This window comes from Megalobrama amblycephala, linkage group LG2 (assembly GCF_018812025.1).
Source record: "Megalobrama amblycephala isolate DHTTF-2021 linkage group LG2, ASM1881202v1, whole genome shotgun sequence".
Taxonomy (NCBI): domain Eukaryota; kingdom Metazoa; phylum Chordata; class Actinopteri; order Cypriniformes; family Xenocyprididae; genus Megalobrama; species Megalobrama amblycephala.
Genome location: NC_063045.1, coordinates 31,856,730 through 31,876,257, shown reverse-complemented (window position 1 = coordinate 31,876,257; position 19,528 = coordinate 31,856,730). Strand labels below are relative to the sequence as shown.

Sequence of the window (19,528 nt, the reverse complement as noted above, 5' to 3'; positions counted from 1 at the left end):
GGGCTTTAAACGATACCAGACTAGGAATAAGGGTCTTATCTAGTGAAACGATCTGTCATTTTTTTGAAAGGGGAAAAAAAAAAAAAAACACTGTATATTATTTATAAACACAAAATATCTCCTTGAATGTACTTCCGGTTTCCGCTTTCTTCAAAATGCTTATGCTGTATGTCCTACGCCTTCCCTATTGTACTTACAAAAAAAACGAAACTGGCGCCACGTTCATTCCGTAAGTTGAAGTAAGAAGACCTGCAGACATGCAGTTTCATTTTTAAAACTATCACCGGGAAAAGAGCGTAATCAGTTATTTTCATCTAACATCCCTAAACAGAATATCATGCAGTGAAGTGCTTTAAACTGTAGCTGATATTTGTGTGATTGTTGACAGGAAATCAAGGACACACGGCGCAGACATGAGACGCGCCTAGTGGAGGTAGACTCGGGCCGTCAGATGGAGTACGAGTTTAAACTGGCTCAGGCGCTTGCTGACATGAGGCAACAACATGACGACCAGATCAAACTCTACAAGGAGGAGATGGAGCAGACATATGTGGCCAAGGTGATTGCACACATTTTACAATAGCACATCCAAACAGATGTCTTGTGACACTTCTGCTGCATGTGTGAAGAAGTGTTTCCTGAAGATTTTGACTTCCTCTGAAAGCTTATTTAGTTCCTCTTTGCATTTCTCTAAAACTTCTGAGTGTGTTTTCAGCTGGAGAACGTCCGTCTGTCATCAGAGATGAACAGCTCTTCAGCCAGTATGGCCCGCGAGGAGCTGCGGGAGTCCACTCTGAGAGTTGAGAGTCTGGCCGCTCAACTCGCAAACCTGCAGAAAGAGGTATACGTCTTACAAGAGTACACCAGCTGACAATTTTCATCTTTTATATATTGAGGCACTTTCCCACACTATTAGAGATGAAAGTCAAGTTCCTCCTTGTTGGTGCTCATTATACCTTGTTCACTTGTTATAGTGCTTGTTCATTCTTGATTAGCTCTAAACTCTTTCATTTAATCCTGTCTGACATTCTTCAGGAAGTGACATTTTTGACTAACGAGACATTCGCACTGTTACTCTAGCTTTACTTAAGATCTTGTTACAGAGTTTGCATGCACGCTGTGCTGTAGAAGTGAAACTGAACATGATTTAAATGAGTCTTTGGATATATTATAGTTGGGGCTGTAACAACTAATTGATCAAATTGATTATAATCGATAATGACAATAATAAACAACTTTATCACGTCTGTGTGTCATAACCATCTGCCAGTCATGTCACTTTACAGTAGTGAAATAACACATTTCTGTGGACAAACGCATATGGAAATGAATGTTGGTTACCAGTTTTGATTTTCAAAAAATACACGGTCAATGTGAACAAACTGTTTGGTTTCCAGTAGGGATGTAACTATCAAAATCTCACGATACGTTAATACCTCGATATAAAGTCCAAGACTTGGGAAAAAAGTGCCATAAATGTTAAACAATGATTGAACATTACAATGATGTACAAATTAACCTTGTCCTCTTTTCTTTATACTCTAATCATAACTGTTGCTTAGAGGTATGAGATGAGTTAAATGACCTAAAACTTTTATCAAATAAAATAATTGCACCAGCTGGACCTTGACAAAGGTAACATCTTATTTTTTTCTAACATTCTCAAGAGTTGTATTTGTTAACATTTGTTAATGCACTGTGAAGTAAAATGAACAAACTATGAACAGCTGTTTTTATTAAAGCTGCAGTCCGTGATTTTTCCTCTTTGTCGCCATCTCTTGTTTGAAACCTGCAATTGCAGTCATATGTGGAACAGTTATCTGTACGTGCGTTGTGCATCGGCACAGCTCGTCAGCGCAGATGAATCTAATGCTTGCTGTCAGTCACCACACCGGTGTGGATACTGTATTTCAGAATCACAGATTCTACGTCCTTGAAAGTATGACCAATATAAGAATTTTCACTGGAAAATATCATCTGAACAAGTAACATGTCTGCCACTTTTGTTCTGACCAACTGGGGAAAAAGGCATTAGGCCTACAATAAATTGCGCTGCCAATGATGATTAGATCTAATGATCGTTTAGCTCGGATCATGCTAAACCGTGCAAATTATTATTACTGTTATACTTTGTTCTCAAATCGTTAATGTTAACAACATCAGCATCAGCATTACTATAGCCCTATTCGGACGGGATTAGTTTTACATGGGGAGGTGGGGGTAAAGTAATCATTACCAGAGCTTCTCGGTGATTTTAGTCCTGTCCGTATGTGCCATCTCGTTAATCATTACGGCAACTTTTACCTTCTGTAAAAAGGTCCGGAAAAATTACCTCAGGTAATACTAATCTAGCTCGAATAGACACGCTGTAAATATCTACGGTAAAATTCCATCATTTCCTGTTTAAAAGTAGTTTTCTGCGCATTTTTTCAAGCATGGAAGCACTTGAAGAAACATTTGTGTTGTAGGTGGTGGGACAAGTCTGTGGCAAACCTCAAGTATTTTCTACATACCATTCAGAGCAAAAAGATCGAAGCACTTGTCAGAGGCACAAAACTAATTTTATCTTTAGCTAAGTGCCTGTTACCATCATAATCCAATCAGAATTTAGTTAAAGGGCACCTATTATGCCCCTTTTTACAAGATGTAATATTGGTCTTGGGTGTCCCCAGAATGTATTTGTGAAGTTTCAGCACAAAATACCCCACAGTTAATTTATTATAACCATTTGAAAATGTCATTTTTGGGGCCTGTTTTAAAAAGAGCTGTTTTGGTGTGTACCACCTTAAATATAAATGAGCTGCATATCCCCGCCCTGCCTTTGGATGAGGGCGTAACTTGCATACCTATGGCAATAAACAGAGGGTAGAAGCAGAATGGCTGAGAGTGAGAGACCCGCTAATTTGTATGGCATTCAGCCGTACATGTTTGAACCGGAATCAGACCCAGATGATGAAGAGACTCCGGCAGAAGAAACACAATTGAGAATGGAGCAGGACGTCTTTGAATGGTTATTTGATACATTTATGTACTTATAGAGTTTTAATCGCGTCCCCTTTGCAATTATGGATGTGCAACACACACACACTGTGATAACGTTCGCGCAATTTTTTTGAAACTACAAACACAAATACTGTGATAACGTTTGCTAAGTAAACATACAGTTTTGAATACAATATCTTTAAAAAATATATATATACGTGTGGATACACACTATACAAACAAGGTTTAAATTATATACACAGACATTCTACGACGACGACAACAGCTTTAGACGCATTTGTTATTGAATTGGCTGACATCGACTGAAATGACTATTTGCTCAAAAAACATTAAATACACTTACTTCTTCTGGAAGTGACGTTGGATCGCGAACAGTAGGCAACGATCCACACTTGAGGATTAACTTTGAAGCAAGACCTGCTTTGAATTGACCCTCGTTCTCAAAACAGTAAGTCAAAAAATGATTCGCGCAAACATAAACGTATTTTGGAATTTTGAGTGGCGCCTTTCCTTCGTAAATAAAATCCATCCACTGCGTTTTCAGTGGCTCTGATGTCGGAAGTAAATGAAAACTACTATGTTCATTATTACATCCCACAACAGAACACTTATGTTTCTTAGGAGACATTACCGGCTGTCGTTGAAACAATGGAGGATGGGTCTATGACAAAACCAGATTGTCAATCAAACCACGTGGGTGGGGCTTAGCGCAATTCTACGTCACAGTGAGAGCAATCTTAGAACAGGGTGTTCTGAGACAGTGCTTATGAATTATTGAGATTGTAAAAAAAACCACTGGGTGGATTTTTCTCATTCTAGGGTGGTTTTGCTCACACACTGCCAACACACATTTATGGTCAAACACCATGTAAAAGTGAATTTTGCATAATAGGTGCCCTTTAAGTCATTTGACCAGACCTAACTGTTACATATATAATCTAAATATATAAACTATATATTTGCACCAGGTTTGCGCACATGGCATCAGAAAGCAACATATACCCACATGACGACAGGGAGGTGACGGCGGTGCGTAAATCGAGTTACCCCTCCCACTTCTGCTAGTTTTGCTGAGATGTCTTGTCCCGTGAGAATTGGCCAATTAATATTACAGACGTCCTGAGGTAAAATTGCATTACTCCACCTCCCCATGTAAAACTAATCCCGTCCGAATAGGGCTTATGACTGTGTATATTGGCGTTACCTGTAGCGTTATCCGCTACCAGCAGCGTCCTCACGTGATAAAACCGATTAGCCTGGACTCCTTCCTTTGTTTACGGACGTGATGTAATGACGCACAGAGGAACTGCTGCATGCTCAAATTTCCCGCGGAAATCCACCATGTCGCTCTTATTATAAAACATTATTACAAGCTTACCATTGTGAATCGAGCTAAGATAATGAGATGGTTTTGAACACTGGCTGGTTATGTACTTGCTCAAATTGATTTTTGGATAATTTTTAACCCAAAAAAGTTACGGACTGCAGCTTTAACTAACATTTACAAAGATTAAATATAGTAACAAATATAATACATTGTTAACAAATTAACGTTATTGTAAACCGTTACACCAAATTCAACACGCATAAGATGCTTGAACGCACATGTAAGATCCAGACAGGTGAAACAATATTTTAAGTTGGATTCATAGACTTCATTTGTTTTTAAAAGAAATTCAGTGATAGATACATTTTTAACAGTAATTTGTTGTACCTAGTGGCATAACAATGTAATCAATAGTCATTATTAGATGCACTTTCAAAAGGTGATTTATTCTATTTTGATCGGTAAAGTAGACATCAGCATATCTGAATAATACACTTTTGTACGCTTCTGTGATAACTGGAATATTTGTAACAAATGATACTGTTGTGTCATTTAGAATTAGATCATGTGGGTGATGAAATCGAGAACACGATCTTTCAAAGATTAATTATCCTTCTCTCTCTCTCTCTCTCTCTCTCTCTCTCTCTCTCTCTCTCTCTCTCTCTCTCTCTCTCTCTCTCTCTCTCTCTCTCTCTCTCTCTCTCTCTCTCTCTCTCTCTCTCTCTCTCTCTCTCTCTCTCTCTCTCTCTCTCTCTCTCTCTCTCTCTCTCTCTCTCTCTCTCTCTCTCTCTCTCTCTCTCTCAATTTTGCTATCGTGATACCATGATATTGATAATACCGTTTCATCCATGGTTTCTAGCATTCTTCAAAATATCATGCGTTCCACAAAAGAAAGTAAGTCATAAGGTTGAGTGATGGATAACAGATTTTTCATTTTGGGTGGACTATCCCTTTAAGTAATAAATTCCTATTCGATGTGCAGTTAGATTTGATTACCTTGCTTGTTTTTCCTTTTAACAGGCACGTGCTTGGCAGGATCAGATCAGTGAACTGGAAGCGGCTCTGAGCCGTGAGAAAGATTTGAGCCGTAGGTTACTGGCAGAGAAGGAGCGAGAGATTGCTGAGATCAGAGCCAAGATGCAGCAGCAGCTGGACGAGTATGAGCAACTGCTGGATGTCAAACTGGCACTAGACATGGAGATTAACGCTTACAGGAAGCTGCTGGAAGGAGAGGAGGAAAGGTGACGTACGCCAACACTGTTCATGCAAGAAGAGGTTTTGGCTTTTGATCAAACATTTTGAAGGGCAACAGAGAGGATTGTTAAAGGGTCATGAAACCCCAAAACACTTTTTCTGAGATGTAAACAGATATGTATAGGCTGAACATCATTGAAAACACTAAAGGTACTCATTAATGTTATTCATAAGTGAAAAAGTTATTTTTGCATTTTTCAGACCGATTTCTGTTTTCCAGTTTGAAAAGCTGAGTCGGAACAATGTCACAAAATCTGACGGAATCGTGTATTTTCGGCCCAAGTATGGGCATGGTCGAATATGCTGACATAGACAGTTTCGAGCGATTCTCGACATATATTCATGACATAAAGCTCATTTAATCCAATCACTGCACTGTAGTATGCATATGATTATAATTGCAGTATTATGCATGAGGAAGTGTCACTTTTCTTGCCTCGGTCTCTTGTCATTCAGAGACGTATCATTGGTGTTCGTTTCCTCAGTGCTACAACACAATGTGTTTTCCTGAGATGCGACCAGAGCAGAGGTTTGTGTCCATGTGGATTGTTTTGCTGTGATCAACCAGCACAAATGGAAAATATGTTTGCGTGAGATTGCATTACAGCGGAGAATTCAAATGTCACAAAAGTGTGGCTAATTCACCTCTGCCTGCTCTAGCTGCGTTCAAACACGCGAGCCATATGTAGGCTATGTTTCCCTCAGCACAGTAAGCACGTGGCGTTTGTATTTTGCTCGCGATGCAGTCAGAGCTGGAGTTTGAATACAAACACATGAAAAATACGATTATGATACACACGTGGAGCGCGCATATGATCGGTTTCAGCCCGGAGCTTCACGTTGTTTAACACTAGCCACATGGCACATAGCTCATACAGAGTAAAGTATCCGTGTTTAAAGTTTTTATTTGACACATTCTCCTGCACCAAACATTAACCAGCACGGTGTAGTTATGAACACATATTTCATCTAGTCGTCTTCAAATGAATTATATGTGCAAACTGGACACTGATACAGTGGTGTAGCCTATCTAAACGCGACGACACCATTATTCTAATAGACAAAAGACTGATTTTGAGACCGCAGTGCTCGTAAACGTAATCAAAGTATTATTAGCCCTATTAAATATTCTTTCGCATTTCTCCCTTGTGCTTGGGAGTTTGTCATTTTCTCCATGCTTATATATTAATATTCATTATTCTGTATAATGAGTGTTCTATGTCTGTGCTTCATTGGTTGTTCTTTCCCCTCTTCTCCCCCTCTACACTCCCACTTTTCCAGAGCTTTACACGCCCATTTTACATTACACAATATACAGTCAAACCAAAAATTATTCAGACATTTTTGATATTTCTGAAATATTTTATTAGTGGGTGCAGGACACTATAGTTCATTTATGAAAGTGAAGATTTTATACCCAAAAATTCTTTGACATGACCATGTTTTGCTTAAATGTAATCTGACATAATTAAGAAATTTTTTGACACAGTTTATCTCTGAGATCTTGTCATATTTTAATACCATTTTTTTTAAACTATATTGAATAAACTGTATTAATGAAAATGTTCAATGTGTCTGAATAAACTTTGGTTTGACTGTACATTTCCTTACACACATGCATCTGTTTATCTCTCAGCATAAAACGTTTAAACCAGACTGGTTTGTGGAACAGTGCGAGTCTGCCTAAAGTGGTGTTGTCAAAAATTTCGATGTATCGATATTGAAATATCTGAAACGATTCCAATACTCCTCCTTTCTGCAGTATTGATAAACCGATACCAGCTGCGCTTTCTTGCTCTCCTCTCTGACAGCAAGTTGTCACACCCACTGCCTCTCATTCACTCCGGCTAAATAGTGTTGGTGTGACCGGGTCTGAATTTCGGCGTGGGATTGCTCGTAATTCTACTCATTCCCACAGATTTCGGGCATACATCCAAAAGTGCGCAGCCGCGCACACATAACAAAGCCACCTCTGACATAGAAGTTTGAGCTAGCGATTGGTTGAGGTGGTAGATGGGTAGCCTGCTCTTGACAGCTGATTTCTGAGAGACGCAAGAGAAATGTGGCTATTTGATTTACAAACACGCTTGGCTCATTTCATTCATAGTTTACACTTATTTGTCTATGATATCATACAATGTTTAAAACATTTAAATATACATATCAAATGATGTAGCATTTTACAGTAGACCTAGTCTTGAAGAAAGTGCATCCATCTGTCATAAACATGCTCCACACGGCGATGTGTTTGTGTAAGAAAAATATCCATATTTAACAAGTTATAAAGTAAAATATCTAGCTTCTGCCAGAACACCTTCCGTATGGAAGGCATAGGAGGTAGCGTAAGCGTTTTGAACTTCGAGAGGCGTTACACTTTAAGTTGAATACAGAAGGTGGTCTGGCAGAAGCTAGATATTTTACTTTATAACATGTTAAATATGGATATTTTTCTTACACAAACGCATCGCTTTGCTTCAGAAGGCCTTTATTAACCCCCCCGGAGCTGTGTGGAGTAGTACGTTTATGATGGATGGATGCACTATCTTGGGCTTCATACAGGTCAGAATTATTGGCACCCTTGGTAAATATGATCAAAGATGACTAAAAATCTGCATTGTTTATCCTTTTAATTCTTACATTAGAAAAAATCTAACCTTTCATTGAAGGAAAAGAATTGAAAGTGGAGGGAAAATCACATTATCAAAAATGTTTTTCTCAAACACGTTGGCCACAATTATTGGCACCCTTTTATTCAATACTTTTTGCAACCTCCTTTTGCCAAGATAACAGCTCTGAGTCTTCACCTATAATGTCTGATGAGTTTGGAGAACACTTGATGAGATCGGAGACCATTCCTTCGTGCAGAATCTCTATAGATCCTTCAGATTCCCAGCTTCATGTTGGTGCTGCTTCTCTTTCATTCACTCCACTCATTTTCTTTAGGGTTCAGGTCAGGGGACTGGGATGGCCATGGCAGAAGCTTCATTTTGTGCTCAGTGACCCATTTTTGTGTTTGTTTTGATGTTTGTTTTGGATCATTGTCCTGATGGAAGATCCAACCACAGCCCATTATTGGATTTCTAGCAGAAGCGGATTTACTCTTTTTTTTTATTTTATTTTTTTTATTATTATTATTATCTGTTGGTATTTGATAGAATCCATGATACCATGTATCTGAACAAGATGTCCAGGACCTCCAGCAGAAAAATAGGCCCACAACATTAAAGATCCAGCAGTATATTTGACTGTGGGCATGGGGTACTTTTTATCCATGTGGTGGGTTTGCTACCAAAAAGCTTTTTCTCTTTTTTTTTTTTTTTTTTTTTTTATATTTCTTTTTCTTATTTCATTTGACCATAGAAGCCGGCCCCGTTTGAAGTTCCTGTTGTGTCTGACAACTGAATATGCTGGAGATTGTTTCTGGATGAGAGCAGAGGATTTTTCTTGAAACCCTCCCGAGCAACCTGTGGGGATGTAGGTGCTGTTTGTTTTTTTTTTTTTTTTTTTTTTTTTGTTTTTTTTTTTTTAGGCTTTGATTCAAGTAATCTCTCCAGTTCTTCAGCTTTGATACTTGGAAAGTCTTGGGCCACTCAAACTCTCCTCCTTACTGTGCATTAGGACAATTTAGACATGTCCTCTTCCAGGCAGATTTGTAACATCTTTAGTTGATTGGAACTTCTTAATTATTGCCCTGATAGTGGACATGGGGATTTTCAATGCTTTAGCTATTTTGTTACAGCCACTTTGTATTTTGTGAAGCTCAACAATCTTTTGCTGCACATCAGAACTATGTTCTTTGGTTTTACTTATTGTGATGAATGATTAAGGTAATTTGGCCTTTGTGTTTCCTCATGTTTATACTCCTGTGGAACAGGAAGTCATGGCTTTAAATTTTTTTTTTAAATAAGAATGGGAATATACTTCAGAGATATTCTACTCCATAAAAAAAAAATCTAGGGGTGCCAAATAATTGTAGCCAACGTGTTTTGGAGAAACATTTATTTCATAATGTGTACTTGTCACAACTGTAACTTGTTGGTCCCGTTCACTGCCATTAATAAATATCCTGATGAATCCAAGCTTTATAATGTAACTCCAGTTAAACACCTTTCATACAGACCCAGATTACAGACCTCTCATGAGCCAGCTGTACATACTCGTATCTGCGTTATTCAGAGAACCTTCACAGCTGAACTATAATCACTGTATATGATATGTATTTAAGATTAAATTGTATTATTTAATAATTTTATTATATAGGCCTAATTTTAATATATGGGTTATATAATACAATTAATGTAACATACTGTTAGGATGAAATTTCATATTTATATGACTTCTTGACAAGATAAGGCCATACGTTTTTGGTGAATTGTGATTTGTTCTTAAAATCGTTCCTACACTCATTTCACACAATTTGTGCGTATGCATGCTTAGTGAATGAGACCCAATGAATTGACCATCCTTGGTTCTTATCTAGGCAGAAGTTCTTGTTCACCTGGTAGTTTGTTTCTTTACATGAATCGTTGATTTAGATTTAGCTTAATGGCTCATCGTGAATTCATGCCAACATCCGGTCTCCTCTGTCAGGTTGAAACTGTCTCCCAGCCCCTCCTCTCGTGTGACGATGTCAAGGGCGTCCTCCAGTCGCAGTGTTCGTACCACACGTGGGAAGAGAAAGCGCGTGGATGTGGAGGAATCCGAGGCAAGCAGCAGTGTCAGTATCGCTCACTCTGCATCTGCAACTGGAAATATCTGCATTGATGAGCTAGATGTGGATGGCAAGTTCATCCGCTTGCATAACAGCTCTGAGCAGGTGAGTTTTTCTAACTGCAATCTCACACACAAACTCATTAATGGTATTTTAATTTGGTTGGATTTAGGGCTGCAACAACAAATCGATAAAATTCGATTATTAAAAGAGTTGGCAACGAATTTCATTATCGATTCGTTGTGCCGCGCAACTATTACGCCTCAATAAGATGCGGAGATGTTGGAGTATAAAAAAGCGCGGTTGAGCGCGAAGCAGAGCGGAGCATAAATAAATAAATAAATAGCAGAGCAGAGGTAGAGGAAAGACCATCGGAGAGTAAGTAAGTTTGTGAATATTTTAAATAAACAAGGAAAAACAAAATAATAGCGATCCATCTGTCGTACAGTGTTATTGTGGCTGCGTTCAGCGCTCGTGACACTCAAGACGCGTCGCTATGGAAACATTAAAGGCAAACGTTCTAAAATAACGGTCGCTTTAAAAAAACTCACTCTGGGGGGACAGTTGTAATATATTTTAAACTCACGCTCGAAAGGGTTAGAGAAAATCACTCACTGCTCTTTAGCTTTAATAAGGATTTATTATATATTAATTATATTTAATCCATAAGGAATGTTGTATGCAGTTCATTGAAAAGAAGACATTGTGTTCTTCTTTAGGAGGAGTGGTTTTATTTAATTATAAGATAATTTTTTTTTTTTTTTTTTTTTTTTTTTTTTTATGTCACAGCAGTTAAATCTGTGTCTGTATTGCATGTTTAAATTTTAATATTATTCATATTAATTGGTTAATACAGTAGATGTTTTCGCCAGGAGTATATAATGGGTTTGGAAATTTTAGAGAAATTCTTAATGCATTACAATTTAACTAAGCCCGTTAGATTTAGTCAACTAAAATCTTGTGATATTTAGTCAACTACTAAAACGATTCAAATGACTAAAACATGATTAAAACTGAATGGCATTTTATTCAAAAGACTGACTAAAACTAAATAAAAATTTTATGTCAAAATTAACACTGATCTGTTGTCATGTATTTATTCTGTGCTTTGTCCCATATCGGTTATTGCTGACAAATATATTTGGGAGTGAGTGAGTGTAGTATAGAAAAGAAGTTCTACCATTCAAACAAATCCTGTTAAGTTTTCTGATTTGTATTTTTCTTTATTTTAAAAAAAAAATTATTATTCTGACAGCTCAGGTCCATTTAAACAAAAATATACATCTTTTTGTGCACTTTATTTAAAAAAAACTATATTTGGCAGATGTAAAGCATACATGTGTATGTTTTTTGTGTTAGTTCATTTGTTTTTTATTACTTTAACAGCTCAGGGATGTTAAAAGAGCAACCTGTTTTTGCATGTTCTGAGGATTTTTTGCACTGTGAATTTGCACTGTCAGTTCTGTTTTTGAATAAAAGGTTGGAAATTAATGGATCATCGATTAATCGTAAAAAATAATCGACAGATTAATCGATTATTGAAATAATCGTTAGTTGCTGCCCTAGTTGGATTGCATGTTAAAATGGTTTAATGCATTAGGTAGTTATAGCAAAGACTTTAGAAAGATGCTGCACTTGATTAACTATGAATGGGAGAAAGTGCAACACGCAATATGGTGGAATAAGTCCCGCCTTCTAAATAAAGACCAATCAATCCAATCCATGGGTTTCATGTGACGTCACTGTATTCTATCGCCGCCATATGTGTCCGGTCACAGCTGCGCGCTCTGTTTAAGTCTATGGTGACAGCAGCTACAACTACCAGAGGAAGGCCAACGAAAAGCTCTCAGAAGGTTCACAACAAATTTACAATATGTCTGGGATATGTGGTGCTGTTAGCCGTTTCAGCAGTCGTCAGAACTGCAAATTTATTTGATCCCAAAGGAGTTTGATCGGCGGAATTATTGGCTTCATTCAGAAAGGACCATACCACTGGCAGCCAAACAGCAATGCACAACATTAATAACTGCTGGGACTGTCATTTACATAACATTATAATTGTATACAATATTGTATTAAAATATTGTGAATTCTAGTTGCTGTGTTTCGGCGTGTTATTACAGGATGAACAAATTCACGACGCGAGCTGACTACATTACTTAGTTCAAGTACATGCGTGCATGATTTTGTGCAAATATAAGTTGTAATTTTATGTCTAGCTTGTATAAATATATATGAATTACCCTATATAGGATGTTCCGTTGAGTTAATTAACTTAAAGCGCTTCATTTTACGGATGTTCATTCAGCGCGTGCAGCTCAAATAATACTATCAAAATGAGATGATTTGAGAAAAAAATCTGTTATTGTTCGTGATCCTTATTAATCAAACCACGTGTTGCTGAATATAATACGAGAACAATATAAGAGCTAGTTATTAAAAATAATGCATTTTTTTTTTTTTTTAAATATGAAAGTTTTAATATTACTGTAAACATTTTAATGACTTAATCACTGCTGTTTGAGCTGCGCACGCTGAAGCTGAAGAGAATAAAAACCCGTAAACAAAGTAAGTTAACTCAACGGAACACATACTATATAAAATAATCCAGATATTAATACAAAATAAAAATAATATTACAACTTATATTTGCACAAAATCATGCACGCATGTACTTGAACTAAGTAATGTAGTCAGCTCGCGTCGTGAATTTGTTCATCCTGTAATAACACGCCGAAACACAGCAACTAGAATTCACAATATTTTAATACAATATTGTATACAATTATAATGTTATGTAAATGACAGTCCCAGCAGTTATTAATGTTGTGCATTGCTGTTTGGCTGCCAGTGGTATAGTCCTTTCTGAATGAAGCCAATAATTCCGCCGATCTAACTCCTTTGGGATCAAATAAATTTGTAGTTCTGACGACTGCTGAAACGGCTAACAGCACCACATATCCCAGACATATTGTAAATTTGTTGTGAACATCCTGAGAGTGTTTCATTGGCCTTCCTCTGGTAGTTGTAGCTGCTGTCACCATAGACTTAAACAGAGCGCACAGCTCTGACCGGTCACAAATATGGCGGCGGGCATAGCGGAAGTGACGTCTTTGAAACCCATGGATACTCATCGCATCACTGCAGCTGCTGTTAGAAGCTCCGGTTGCTATAGAAACAGTCAGTGTTCTGAGACACGTGCTTATGACTGCACATGTGCATTGGCTGCTCCAGCCTTAAAAATAAGCTTTTTAATGCTATTTGAGCATAAGAAACAACCTTTATGATTCAGTTTTTGTCAGATTTTAAATATGAAATTTAATCATAAGTTTGGTGAACAGCTTTGAAGAATTGATGTTTACCCCATTCAAAGAGCTGCACTTGCATGACTGAAATAGCTGCCCAAGAGGAATTTCAAAGATGGCCGCAAAGTGAAATGACTTGTCTTAAAGGGATTTTGATTTAGGCCAAAGTTTGCGTGGGCAGAGATAAATATTTTTTTATAAAATCTTTTGAAATAATGTATTAGTAAATGTTGAAATGAACAAAGATTAAAGGTGCTAAAGAGGATCTTTTCGTCGACTGAGAAACCAAAGACTGTTTCTGAGTTTTTGAAATGAGCGCATGTGTAAGAATTTCGAGGGAACGCCTCATAAAACTCGTGTACGAGTATTGGAACACGAGTGTTTACCACCGGCATTCGCTGTGTCGTGTTAGTGGATTCATTATGTCGGACTCACCGCAGGTAACTCAATCAATAATCTGCAGTTGTTACTCCTGTCTCCTGACAAAAACATTGCATGCGGCACGTGTGGAGTGTGGAAAGTTACTGGAGCGTGCAGCCGCGCTCGTCTCTCACAAGGAACGTCATGGCAGTGATTGACAAGCCAGAGGGCCAATCCGCGCACGTCTCTCACAAGGAACGTCACGGCAGTGATTGACAAGCCAGACGGCCAATCGTTTACGCGATGATCACGTAAACGATTGGCTAATGTTTTTAAGGCCCTACCTCGTGCACAGATGATGTATATTAATATTATTCCTTTCAGTGCACCTAATAAATAGTCTTTTATCAGTTAGTAAAGACAGTTTCAAGTAATATTGCAAAAATGTATAAAGTAAAACATCCTCTTTAGCACCTTTTAATAAATGCTGTAGAAGTGCAGTTCATTAACTAGTTCATGTTAACTAATGTAGTTAACTAATGAAACCTTATTGTAAAGTGTTACCGAATAATTATTCTCAGAATAATTTCTCTGGTCAAAGACAATAGCTTCATGGGCAGCACTTCAACATGAACTCAGGTCACCCAAAGCAGAATCATGCTCATGGACCTTTCCTGAACCCGTCCCCTGTCTCTTCCATTTACTCCTTATACTGTTTAATCGCAATATCAATATCATAATAATTTTTTTTTTTTTTTTTTTTTTTTTTTTTTGTAATTTCTCTGAGAAGTATTTTATAGCTACAGTTTTGGCAAATGTATCTTATTTTATGGAAAAATTTTTTTGTGGATTTATTTATTTATTTTTTTGCGGACAGACAAGGGATACAGAATGATTTTTAGCAATGTAATGTAACAAAAACAGCAGTTACAGTGAGTATCTCTTATTGTCCTAGTGTCTTGTACCTTTAAACACAGTAGCAGGTTATCACATGGATGGAAATAAGCATATGGAAATCATATGCAGATGAGGATATGCATATCCATTACTCTTACGATATAAATGGGTCAACCGGAACTAGGAACACTTCCCATAACTCCCAGTGTACTTCAATCCCTTAAAAGTGTAACTTCGCTGATTTTCAACCTGATTTGTATTGTTACAATGTCAGTAGTATATGTAAATGAACGTTTACTCGTTCTCCGTGTTACTTGGACTATGAAATTCAAGTTTTTGTCAGAAAAAGTCCTCCGCGATGTGTTTTGCAAGCACAAAAGCAAAACAGCAAGGAGACATTTTAATTGTTTATTAATAAAGTAATGTTTTCTGAATCAGTGTCGGCTGTGAAGATGAAGTTGACATTGCTGACTCTCATCATCTCCGCATACTGGACGCACTTGGAGAGAAAATGCACATTTCATTCGGATTAGGCTACGTAATCAGAGTAGCTATTTCTTTTCGTTTTTAGATATTTCAAGCTTTCTATAGATATATTTCTCATGTATGTGAGGCAAGCAGCCACTGAGTTTCGGTTCATTTAGCCTATAAGTCGTGCTCCAGTTCACACGCCAGTGATCGCGTCCGCGCCTGCCATGATTACATTGTCTGCTGTATTTGCTTCTTATTTATTAAATCCAGGCAATTGGTTGATGAAACATTGATTAAAATTAAGATATAATTTTTACAAAACGAAATTCACTTTAAAGAAAGGCTTTCTACGAAACAAAACTTAATGAAGTGGTCAAAATCATCTCTGACCCACTCCATGACTCCCAATATATTGCGCATCTTATGATGCATCTTACTCATGCTGTTCACTTTTCATAATCAAGTAAATGAATTTAAAACCTAACATAGGACTATTTAAACATAAATATGAAACTACATTTTCTTTAATGGCTACCAACACGTATTGTACAGTACAGACAAATTTCATAAGCAAGAGCGGATCATGAGTCACGAGTCGGATCAAGAATAATTTATTCTTAGACTTATATTTAATATTGGGGGCATTCAAGTTATTTGACATTTTAATTTTTTTTAAAGTAATGCAATGGTTACTTTTCCTGGTAATTAGTTACTTTTCTAATGCTGTAACTCAGTTACTAACTTCGTTACTATTTGTGAGAAGTAACTAGTAACTATAACCAATTACTTTTTTAAAGTAACATGCCCAGCACTGATCCCCGTCCACACAGTCGGCTTGACAGAGGATTATTAACAGAACAGTTATTGTAAGCGTAGGTTTATCACTGAAAATTGTATTGTACTATGTGTGCTCTTTAAACAGCATTGTTAAAAATGGATCAGTTAACAGTGCTATTATTAGAACATGCATTTTATATTTATATCTGCTAAATATGAGTATATGGCTTGATCATATTAAGAGATAAATAACATGATTTTCTGTAAAACTGCTTTGAAACAGCATTTTGGAATCGCAAATATGTAGAGCAGTGTCGATTCACAAGATTTTGTTGGTTTCTTTTTTTTTTTCTTTTTTTTTTTTTTTAAGGAGCTTTTGCATGCATTTTATATATATATATATATATATATATAATAATTTTATATATAATAAAAAAATATATATATATATATATATATATATATATATATATATATATATATATATATATATATATATATATATATATATATATATATATATATATATATCTTTCTTTCTTTCTTTCTTTCTTTCTTTCTTTCTTTCTTTCTTTCTTTCTTTCTTTCTTTCTTTCTTTCTTTCTTTCTTTCTTTCTTTTTCTTCTTTCTTTCTTTCTTTCTTTCTTTCTTTCTTTCTTTCTTTCTTTCTTTCTTTCTTTCTTTCTTCTTTCTTTCTTTCTTTCTTTCTTTCTTTCTTTCTTTCTTTCTTTCTTTCTTTCTTTCTTTCTTTCTTTCTTTCTTTCTTTCTTTCTTTTTTCTTTCTTTCTTTCTTTCTTTCTTTCTTTCTTTCTTTCTTTCTTTCTTTCTTTCTTTCTTTCTTTCTTTTTCTTTCTTTCTTTCTTTCTTTCTTTCTTTCTTTCTTTCTTTCTTCTTTCTTTCTTTCTTCTTTCTTTCTTCTTTTTCTTCTTTCTTTCTTTCTTTCTTTCTTCTTTCTTTCTTTCTTTCTTTCTTTCTTTCTTTCTTTCTTTCTTTCTTTCTTTCTTTCTTTCTTCAGGATCAACCCATGGCAGGATTTCAGCTGACTAGAACTATTGGTGATGTTTCTGCTGTGTATAAATTCACTGCTAAATACATCCTGAAGGCTGGACAGAAAGTGACGGTACATATCACTTCATATATTTGTGCAGTTGATTATGAATAAAACGATGTCACCTGACAGGATATTAGTGGGGAATATCAGCATATACCTTCATGGAATCTCTGTTGAAACTGCTGTTCGGCCTTTTGTAGTTTTGTTTTTAGTGAATGCTTTTGATTTTGTCAGATCTGGGCATCTAATGCAGGCGTGAGCTCCAGCCCTCCTGCTGACCTGATCTGGAAGAACCAGAGCTCATGGGGGAGTGGGGAGAACATTAAAGTGGTTTTGCTGAGCCCAGACGGAGAGGTGAGACCAACTCAGAACCATGTGGATCTGATTGTGTGACACAGCCAGATGTTTTAAAATAAATATACAGTCTACATATGAACGTACCTCTTATTTTATATCCATCATGACATTTCTTTTCATCATGCATTAGTCATTTGCTCATCAGTGGCCAGTAGAGGGCAGGATTGGTTCTGTTTTGAAGTGTCCCTGTCCTTACAGGAAGTAGCTGTGAGGAGCACAGTATTCAAGACTGCAGTGGAGGAAGAAGAGGAGGAGGAAGAAAAGGAAACTGAAGTTGAGGAGCATTTCTTTCAGCAGGTCTGATATCAAGCACACATCAGCTTCATCTATTGCATGTATCAAACCTCGTCATTGAATGTTTGTTTGTGTGTGTGCTGTTTATAAGGTTCTGACTCAGTGTTCCACTGTATATTTTCACAGGGAGATCCACGTACTGCCAAGAGAGGTTGTTTGATCATGTGAAGAACATTTCAGCCAATCAGAGCTGCCAGCTTAACCACCATAAAGCTTCCTGTGTGGTCTGTTTTCTGAGTGAAGTGTTTTTTTTTTTTTTTTTTTTTTTTTTTTTTGGGTTTATGCTTGTAAAATCTCTCTTTCAGTTTTTGTGAATGTTTATCAGCTTAAATTTAATGAACCAAATGTTTTTTTTCATGTGTGAATTGTAATTGAGGATGTTTTTCTGAACTTGTCTACAACAGATTCTGTGACTAACCCTTTTTTTTATCATGTTTATATTTTATAAGATGGCATTTTAGGTCTTTCTTATAGATGTTTTTATAATGGCTAATAGTTTTAGTGAAGTTATTACAGACAGTAGACACATTTGCATGGTAGTTTGAATAATGTTAAAGTTTATCATTGTATTTAAAGCAGCTGTTCAAAAGTAATTCACTACACAATCACAGGGCCTAAAACGTCTCTTCAGCAGCACGTGATTGCTCGACTAACCTGTCAACTGAACAATTCCAACTGTCAGACTTCATTGTTTTGTAAGCACATTATTTTTTTTTATGAGAAGTGACTTTTTTTCCCTCCATTGTTGGATCAGTGAATATTCTCTGTATATGAGGTCTAGGGTGTTTATTGGATAGGATGTACCACCCAAGTCTCAAACTGCTGCAGTTTTGGGTCTTAAACACATTTCTTTTACTGTATATTGGCACTCGGATGCAGCACGTCTCCTCCATAGAGGATTGTTGTTTGAGCCATTGGTCATGCCAGCAGACCCTGAAAACACTGCCTGCTTATATGATCAGTTATTACAGTGTGCAAGCTATTAAACCTCAAGATTCAGTACTGTATTTTTTTTTTTTTTTTTTTTTTAACGGATCAGGTTGTTAGAGCGGAGATGCTGAAGTTGTATTTTGTACTGCTTTTGTCTGTACTATCTAACAAACACTAGCCTTACACACATTTTGATTTAACCTTTTAAGAATTGTCACTTGCATGCTTTTTGTTTTGCTGCAGCCTTTATATTTTTTAAATGATTAAATAAAGTGTTGATTGAATATATTTTCTGGGTGTTCCTCTTCAATACAGTAATTACAATCATCTGTGAAATTAATAAAAGTAAATCTTGGCAGTCTTGATGACAATGTTTTATTCTGAGCTGTTAATGTCTTCAGACAGGGAATTATGCATTTCTTCAGCAAAACTACCACTTGACCGCAGCAGATTCATTTAGGCATTTAAACAGCAGTCACGTGGTACAAGGAGCTCTCAGAAAATGTTCTGCTTACAAGCTGTAATTACAAGCTCTACAAGGATGTGAATGCTTTTTACTATTTGAAATCTCATAATTATGGTAATTACAACATCCTTTTTTATTTATTTATTAACACTTTCTGGAGCAAAAGAGGCAATGCCATACCAATAATACAGTTGGCCACTTTAACTGGAAGAGACTACTTCATTCCTATAGCCAGGGTGTGCATTGAGACCTGCAGGTGCCCCAACACAAAGTTATTTACCAAACCATTATATTTTTCCATGTGCTTTACACTTTAACAGCCATG

The 19,528-nt window shown here is 36.6% G+C and overlaps 1 protein-coding gene across 2 annotated transcripts in view; it reads left to right on the top strand.

Moving 5' to 3' along the window:
- Positions 1-19,025, top strand: part of lmnb1 (lamin B1) — a 61,157-nt gene extending 42,132 nt beyond the window's left edge. The window contains exons 5-12 of one of the 2 annotated variants that reach the window (XM_048170547.1): positions 389-559; positions 716-841; positions 5,351-5,571; positions 10,175-10,400; positions 17,121-17,225; positions 17,391-17,510; positions 17,712-17,810; positions 17,934-19,025. In XM_048170547.1, the coding sequence (XP_048026504.1) occupies positions 389-559; positions 716-841; positions 5,351-5,571; positions 10,175-10,400; positions 17,121-17,225; positions 17,391-17,510; positions 17,712-17,810; positions 17,934-17,975 (1,110 nt within the window). In that variant the 3' untranslated portion in view covers positions 17,976-19,025. The remainder of the gene's footprint in view (positions 1-388; positions 560-715; positions 842-5,350; positions 5,572-10,174; positions 10,401-17,120; positions 17,226-17,390; positions 17,511-17,711; positions 17,811-17,933) is intronic. The other variant, XM_048170556.1, reaches the window with a different exon arrangement.
- The last annotated feature ends 503 nt before the right edge of the window (positions 19,026-19,528 follow it).